The sequence below is a fragment of the Mandrillus leucophaeus genome, unplaced genomic scaffold, assembly GCF_000951045.1.
Source record: "Mandrillus leucophaeus isolate KB7577 unplaced genomic scaffold, Mleu.le_1.0 Scaffold1145, whole genome shotgun sequence".
Lineage (NCBI taxonomy): Eukaryota > Metazoa > Chordata > Mammalia > Primates > Cercopithecidae > Mandrillus > Mandrillus leucophaeus.
In genome coordinates, this window is record NW_012099710.1 from 166,566 (window position 1) to 175,579 (window position 9,014).

Genomic DNA, 9,014 nt, shown 5'->3' on the forward strand with positions numbered 1-9,014 from the left:
GAGGTTTACACTGCCAAGTTCTGTCACCTCACTAAGGTAATCTCAGGGCTAGAATTAGATTGCTGGAGCAAATGGGAATTTGTTTTATTAAGTTACTTAAAAATTGGGCTCCCAAAGATGTCACAGTATTGTGACAGCCTTCTAAGAGCAGTATCATCTGTTACCTGTGTACTTGTTCCTTAAAGATAATGAATGTACACTTTTGCAAAAAGTTAGTTTATTAGTCTATTCAAACTCTACACAATCTATCGTAGTTGTTATATACTCAAAGCAAATTTTAACGATGCAAGCAGGTGCTGGATTGTATCGAAACATCAAAGAAGTCTAATGACTAAAGCATCAAAAGGCACTACTTCACTTGCACATTAATTATGATAGAAAACGTATGATTTTAAAATACTTCCGAGGTACCACAGAACATGCCTATTTTAAATGTTCATCCTTGTCAGCTGTAACTTTGCTGTGTACTTACCAAAAGTCACAAACCATAAATATTACTTTGTCCCATAAAAGTTATTATTTCCAGTAAAATCCCATGTACTTCCTGCATCCAGTACTTGAGAAACATACACCTTATACAGTCTAAGTGCAGGTCTCTTGGCTTAGGCACTGATGCTTTGTCTAACAAACCCATGGGACTGACTGCACTGTGGTATATACAGTAGCAAATGACATAAATTTGCAAACTGAATAATAAAAAAAAGTCAAGAGTAGTAAGTGCATTATATATGTAGACATTGCTCAGAATACAATAACAAGAAATCATTTACATATGATTTGAAAGGATAAAGGTTCAAATGGGAAAGATTACAAATGAATTAAATTTGATTAAAATATTCTGAATTATGGTCACAAAAGAGAAGATACATCTATAATTTTCAAATAATGTGGATCCTTGTAAAAACTGTAAAAGATACAGGAAATAGAATGCCAAAAAGGTAATAAGCTCTTCAGTATATTAGTTAATTTTGATGCTTTCCATTTTTCTAATCACTACTTAATATGACCTAGTCACAGATGCTGGCATTGGTGTTTGAATGAAAACCCACTTAGTAACTTCGTAGCCTTACCTCCAGCTTCCATGCTCTTTCTCTGTCAAGAAGATAAACTGGCGAATACAGGCCATTGTCATGTGCCAAGCTGCGAAGATCAAAGTAGAATCTGCTATAAACGCTGCCAGTAACGCCAATATTATAATTAATTAGCTTCAAGAATTGCCTTTCCAACTCATTCCTGGGGAAGGAGAAACACAACAAAACCAACACAGGACAATGTTAGTTCAAAAATATTATTCTCATGTAAGAAATGTGGTAAAGCCACCATGGACTCTAATTTATTAGATCACATGAAAGAACTCACACTGTACAGAACCCTGAGATCTACAAGAAAGCATGCAACTTTCCCAGTTTTCTTTGAAAACTTAGAAAAACAAAAACAACATGAATGTAAAAACTGGGTTAATAATTTGATTTTCCCTTGTGCTTTCAAAGACATATTTGAATTTAATACGGAGAAAAACGACATAATCTTAAGAAACATGATAAATTCAGCTTTTTCATTTCTTTGAAAACATGAAAGGATTCAATGGAGAAAACCCTTACAAATACAAACATCCATGGTAAGGTCTTCAATTGTCCCAGTTTCACATGAAGATAAGAACTCATTTCTGAAATAAAACCTATGAATGTATAGAATGTGGAAATGCCTTCATTTACGTGATATTTGCTCCAAGACCTATGATAACACACACTGTAGATAGACCTTAGAAATTTAAGACAGCACACTGGATTGGCACCCCAGTAGATTATCAAATACAGAAAAGTTTTCAGTTTTAACAATTTCTTCAACATTTATGTGAAAACTTCCCCTACAGGGAAATCCTCTCAGTGTTCCTAAATTGGAGAGCCTGATGCAAATTGATTATGGCATAATCTTAAAAAATGTGCATAAGTAAATGTTATACTACTTATAAACATTGTTTCTCAGTGATTCTTCATTTGAAAGGGTCTCTGTCCTTACTTCCACTTCTTTTGCAAGAAAACACTGAGATCAGAATTTTGTAGATACTCCTTAAACAATATTAAATGAATTTAATAGGCAGTGTTTTTTTGTTAAGTCAGTTAATAAAATTTTTCTCTGTTTATTTAAAAATATCACACTGAGCTACTAGAATAGCTCCAAATTCTTTTTTGAAACAAATACAGGCTATGCAGGTGGATTCCTACACTAATGTCCAAACAGGGCACAGCTGCTTGCAGTCCATTCTGCATTCAGCACCCCAAGTTTGGGATGAGGAGAAAGGGGACAGCCTTCTCTGCACTTGTGCAGCTGACTCAGGGCCCATTTTTGAGGGTTCCATTGCACAACTCAGACTCCATGCTCACTCCCAAGGCACCGCAATAGTGATCAGATGACAGAAATGATGGATGCCATTTATTAACTGTCACTATTATGGGGCAGGAATACTCTTTACACTTCAGACTATAGAAAAATCAAAGAGAAACACCTTGGCTAGACTAAACCCATTTTATGACATGCCTTTTGGTAGGATGCTGGCCTTACACAGTGTTTCTCCTAAGCTGGAAACGAAACCCCAAGGTGCTCCGCATCTGTCACCCCTGGCCAGAACAGAATGTGGGGATGAGTTGAATGTGGTGAGAGGGGAACAGGCTGGGAGCAGCCCTCTGCCACATGATTATTCATCAGCTGTCCTGGCCAAAGATTTTTGTTTATTTGTTTGTCTTGAGACAGGGTCTTGCTCTGTTGCTTAGGCTAAAGTCCAGTGGCATGATCCTAGCCTTTCAAGTAGCTGGGACTACAGGTTCATGCCACTTAGCTGGGCTATTTTTTTAAATTCTTTTTGTAGAGACAGGGTCTCACTCGTTGCCCAGGCTGGTGTTAAACTCCTGTGATTAAGTGATACTCCCACCTTGGCCGCTCAAAGTGCTAGTATTACACACACGAGCCAGTGTATCCAGCACTTTGTCAAATGTTTAAATAAATATAAAACTAGAGTAATCTTACTATTTTCATAGTAATCCCTGTAAAGATTTAACTGTATAAAAACAATACCTCAACAACATATTTGGTTTCTTGGTTTTAAAGTTTTGTCCATTGGCTAAGTCAACAAATGCTTGATGTTCTCCGGTAGGGAAAGCAGTCAAGATATAAGCAGATATGTGGTTTTCTCATTTGTTTAACTGAAAACCTAACTGAAACTTTCAACATTAATTTCCTATTCATATAACCGTAAGACTATAGGAATGCAAATCAGATAATGCTTTAATAATCAGCTAATCAGGACTTAATTTACTATAGGAATATATGCACTTTATAATCTCTTATGTTTTTCCATAAACATTTTAAATGTATAAAATACACTATTTTATATAATTAACATGTTATTAATAGAGACTTAGTTATTGAAGAAAACCATTATGCCTAAAGGATATGTATCTTCTTAGTTTTTTGTTGTTTTTTTAAATGGCTGAATAGCATACCCTTTACAGGCACAGCAAATTTTCTGAATAGGAGTTGCTCAGTTTAACTTGTATGTATGTACGTGTGTGTGTATAAATACATACAAAATCCTCATAGCTTAGCTCCCACCTATAAGTGAGAACGTATGATATTTGGTTTTCCATTCCTGAGTTACTTCACTTAGAATAACGGCATACAGCTTCATCCAAGTTACTGCAAAGGCCATTATTTCATTCTGTGTTATGGATCAGTAGTATTCCATGGTGTATATATTCCAAGCTTTCTTTATCTACGCATTCATTGATGGGCATTCCATATTTTTGCAATTGCAAATTGTGCTGCTATCAACATGCATGTGCATGTGTCTTTTTCATATGACTTCTTTTGTTTTGGGTAGATACCCAGTGTGAGATTGCTGGATTGAATGGCAGTACTGTTTTCCATAGTGGTTTTACTAGTTTACATTCCTATCAGCAGTGTAAGTGTTCCCTTCTCACCCAATCCATACCAACATGTACGATTTTTCAATTTTTAAATTATAGCCATTCTTGCAGGAGTAAGGTGGTATCACACTGTGGTTTTCATTTGCATTTCCCTGATAATTAGTGATGCTTCTGAAGGAAAATATATACTAACAAGACAAACAGATGTTGAAAAGTTTTAAGAAAAATCTGATAAACACTAATTCTTAAATGGCTCAATTTACAGTCTAAAAGAGATCATTACAATCAACAGCAGAGGGACAAGATAAATGTACATTACACACTTTGTTGCAATGTTTTACAATTTCTAAAAATCGTGAACATGGCTCCTGTTCAGAGCATAGATCCGGGTACTTCTGCATTTACAAACAGCATTGTGTAGAACTGGAGCCGGCTTCTGCCACCACTGCTTCTGGAGCTCACATCTGTGGAAACCTGCACATTTCTCTGCATATTCTCTGACCTTGTAACTAGAACTAGAGCCCCACCGGATTAGCTGCTGGTTTTGAGAACAATTTAGCCGCCATTATAACGGAGCTAAGTGTTCATAATTACAAATTTTGCTCCCTTCAAGAAACCAGTTTATAGACTGATGACAGCAGTGATTAAGAGCACTTTAGCTTCTGCAGCTTTCAAAGTACTTCTATTTGTTTCAAATTCATTTTCTTTTAACATCCTTTGCTAAAATGGCTACTAGCGGTATCACCATGACAACTCAGTTTCTACTATTAGCAAAGCAGTAATTTAGTAGCCATTTCAAAACCAACTGACCATCACCAGTGAGTCTCTTCTTAGAAACAAGAATCCTCAATTCACTTGTAAATACACAGTGTAGTAATTCTGAATGAAAATCTTTAAATATGTTTTTGGAGTATATTATAGGTGTATATATTTATGTGGTATATAAAATATTTTGATGACTACAATGTGTAATAATCACATCAGGGTAAATGAAATATCCATCATGCCTCAAGCATACTTTTGTTTTACAAATAATTCAATTACACTCTTTTAGTTACTGTAAAATGTACAATTAAATAATTCTTGAGTGTTGTCACCCTGTTGTGCTATCAAACACTAGATTTTGTTTATTCTTTCTCACTATATGTGTGTACCTATTAACCATTACCTCCCCCATACTACTTTTAGCAGCCTCTGCTAACGATTCTCCTACTCTATATCTTCACGAGTTAAATTGTTTGAGGCCGGACTCAGTGGCTCATGCATGTAATCTTAGCACTTTGGGAGGCTAAGGCAGGTGGATCACGAGGTCAAGAGTTCAAGACCAGCCTGGCTAGCATGGTGAAACCCCATCGCTACCAAAAAATACAAAAATTAGCCGGGCATGGTGGCACGCATCTGTAATCTCAGCTACTCAGGAGGCGGAGATAGGAGAATCGCTTGACCCCAGGAGGTGGAAGTTGCAGTGAGCAGACATAGTGCCACTGCACTCCAGCCTGGGTGAAAGAGCAAGATTCCATCTCAAAAAACAAACAAACAAACAAACAAACTGTCTTAATTTTTAGCTCCCACAAATAAGTGAGAATATGTGAAGCTTGTTTTTCTGTGCCTGGCTTATTTCACTCAACATTTCCATCCATGTTCTTGCAAATAACAGGATATCATTCTCTTTTATGGTTGAATAGTACTCCATTGTGTATATGTACCACATTTTCTTTAGCCACTCATCTGTTGATGGACATTCGGAATGCTTCCAAATCTTGGGTGTTGTGAATAGTCCTGCAATATACATGAGAGTGCAGGTATCTCTCTGATATTCTGACTTCCTTTCTTTTGCATATATACCCAGCAGTAGGATTGCTGGATCATATGGTAGCTCTATTTTTAGTTTTGAGGACCTCCAAACTTTTCTCCATAGTGGTTGTACTTAAATTACATTCCCACTAACCTTCTATGAGGGTTACCTTTTCTCTGTATCCTCACCAGCATTTGTTATTGGCTATCTTTATAATAAAAGCCATTTTAAGTGGGATGAGATGATCTCTCATTGTAATTTTGATTTGCATTGCTCTGAAGATTAATGATATTGATGTTGAGTATCTTTTCATATACCTCTCTGCTATTCATATGCCTTAGTTTCGAAACAGGGTCTCACTTTGTCACTCAGGTTGGAGTGCAGTGGCACAATCACAGCTCACTGCAGCCTCAATCTCCAAGGATCACGTAAGCCTCCCAAACAGCTGAAACCACAGGCACGTGTCATCATGCCTGGCTAATGTGTCCTCTTATGAGAAATGCCTATTCAGATATTTTGCCCATTTTAAAAAACAGATTATTAGATTTTTTTTCTATGGAGTTCTTTGAGCTTCTTAAATATTCTGGTAATTAATCCCTTGTCAGATACTTTTTAAATATCTTCCCCCATTCTGTGAGTTGTCTCTTCACTTAGTTGATTCTTTCCTTTGCTGTGCAGAAGCTTTTTAACTTGATGTGACCTAATTTGCCCATTTTTGCTTTGGCTGCCTATGCTTATGAAATATTCAAGAAATATTTGTTGAGTCCAGTATCCCAGAGAGTTTTCCCAATGTTTTATTTGTTTCATATTTCAGGTCTTAGATTTAAATACATTTTTTAATTTTTAATGTTTTAAAAAATAGAGACAGAATCTCACTTGTTCGCCCAGGCTGGTATTGAACTACTGGGCTCAAGCAATTCTTCTATCTCGGCCTACCAAAGTGCTGGGATTACAGGCATGAGCCATTGCACCCAGCTGAGATTTAAATCTTTAATCCATTTTGATTTGATTTTTGTATAAGGTAAGAAAGAGAGGTCCAGTTTCATTCCTCTGCATATGAATATCCAGTTTTCCCAGAATCACTTATTGATGAGACTGTCATTTCCCCATTGTATGTGTTTGGCACCTTTGCTGACAATGAGTTCACTGCAGATGTATAAATTGGTTTCTGGGTTTTCTATTCTGTTCCATTGGTTTATGTGTCTGTTTTTATGCCAGTGCCATGCTGTTCTGATTACTATAGCTATAGAGCATAATTTGAAATCAGATTTCGTTTGTTTCTTGCTCAGGATAGCTTTGGATACTCTGAGTCTTTTGTAGTTACATATAAATTTTAGAATTCATTTTTTATTTTTATTTCTGTGAAGAATGTCATTGTGTTTTGCAGACTTGTAGAGGTACCACATTGGTGGTCGGAGACCAGACCTGAAGGAATTCTCTGGATTAGCAGACAGGGACACACTTCTTCCCTCACTTTCCCACAAATGAAGTCTCTCTCTCTCTGCTAGGCTGCCTGGGGCTCAGAGAGGAGCAATACAAGCACCCCTGTGGCCACCACCACAAGGACAGCACTAGATCTGAAGCTGGTACAGCACTGTGGCAGGCCAAGGCCCACTGTAACAAGTACCTGCTGCCACTCAAGTCCCTGGGGCTCTACAATTAGCAGGTAGTAAAGCCAGCCAGGCTTCTGTCCTTCCTTTAAGTGCAGTAAGTTCCCCAGGTCCCTGGATGGGTTAAGAGGTGCTGTCTGGGAGCCAGAGCTGGAGTCATAAACCTTACACATCTACCTGGTGTTCTGCTCTACCATGGCTGAGCTGGCACTGAATCTAGCAGGCAAATCCATTCCCACTCTTCCCTCCCCTTTGCCCAGACAGCCCAGGTGTCTCCACATACACCATCATCACAGTCCCATGGGGATTACTGTCAGGTCATCACTGATGCTCACTCAATGCCCAAGTGCTCTCAGTCAGCTTGTGGTGAATGCTACCTGGCCTGGAACTCACTCTTCAGGGCAGCGGACTCCCCTCTGGCCCAGGGTAGGTCCAGAGATGCCATTCAAGAACCAAGGCCTGAATCAGGGACTCCAACAGTCCACTTGGTGCTCTTCTCCACTGTAGCTGAGCTGGTATCTAAGCTCAAGAAAAATCCTCTTAACTCTTCCCTCAGCTTTTCTCAAACAGAGGGAGTCTCTCCTCATAGCCACCACAGCTGGGAATGTGCTAGGTCACACCTGCAGCCAGCACATCTCTGAGTCTCACTCAAGGCCCATGGCATGTACTACCTGTTCACCACTGGTGATTCTTCAGGGCCCAAGGGCTCTTTCATCAGAAAGTGATGAATCCAGCCATTACTGAGTCCCTTTAAGGCAGCAAGTTCCCTTCTGGCCCAAGGTTTGTCTAGAGATGTTATCCCAAAGCTGGGACCTGAAATGGGGGTCTCATGACTCTGACCTCTCCTGCTGTGGCTGAGCTAGTATCCAAGTTGCAAGACAAAGTCCTCTTTCCTCCCCTCAAGTGGAAGAAAGAGATCTCTGTCAGAGCTGTGAGCTGCACTGTCTAGGACTGGAGGAAGGGTGGGCAAGCACTCCCTAGCTGCCCCAGCTGCTGTCTCTGTAGGTCACATTCCCCTAAATACACTGTCTCCAAGCGCAGCACAGCAGTCCTTGTGGCCTAGACAGACTTCCAGGTTTATTAAGGACTCCAGAGTATTTTATCCCACAGTAGCCAGTAACCTTTCAGAACTCAAGTTCCACTCACTGGGATGAACAATTCCTCTCTGGCTAGGGCTAGTCTAAATATTTCCTGTATGGGTGGGCACTGGATAAGAGCAGTCTTGTTTTGCTTTCTGCTACAACAAGGCAGCATTGAATTTAATGCAAAGTCCCACAGTTGCTGTGCTCTCCTCCCCCAAGGATGTAGCCCCTCTCCTCACCACAGGTCCACTGCTGGGACATGGGGAAGGGGTGGCATCAGCAATTCAAGACTGTTTTTTCTACACTATTCAGTGCTTCTTTCAGAGATACGAAGTTAAAACCAGGTACTGTAATTGCTTACCTGATTTTTAGTTCCTATGCAGGTGCTTTCTTTTGTTTAGATAGTTGATAAATTTGCTATTCCTGCAGGGAGCACAATTGGCAGAGACTGCTATTCAGTCATCAGGCTCCACCTCTGGGACTGCGTACATTCTGAAAGACCGTCTTAACTGCAGTAACAGGCCAATGTAAAGAAATAAAAATAAAAAATAAAAACAACAACCCCAAACCTCTTACCACTGTCTGTCATGATCTTGATCTTCAT

General features: G+C 39.1%; 1 protein-coding gene across 1 annotated transcript in view; it reads right to left on the minus strand.

Moving 5' to 3' along the window:
• LOC105551988 (cyclin-Y-like protein 2) overlaps positions 1-9,014 on the minus strand; it is a 36,870-nt gene that overhangs the window by 973 nt on the left and 26,883 nt on the right. Inside the window, 1 exon segment of the mRNA XM_011997468.1 lies at positions 1,046-1,233. Within this exon segment, the coding sequence (XP_011852858.1) occupies positions 1,046-1,233 (188 nt within the window).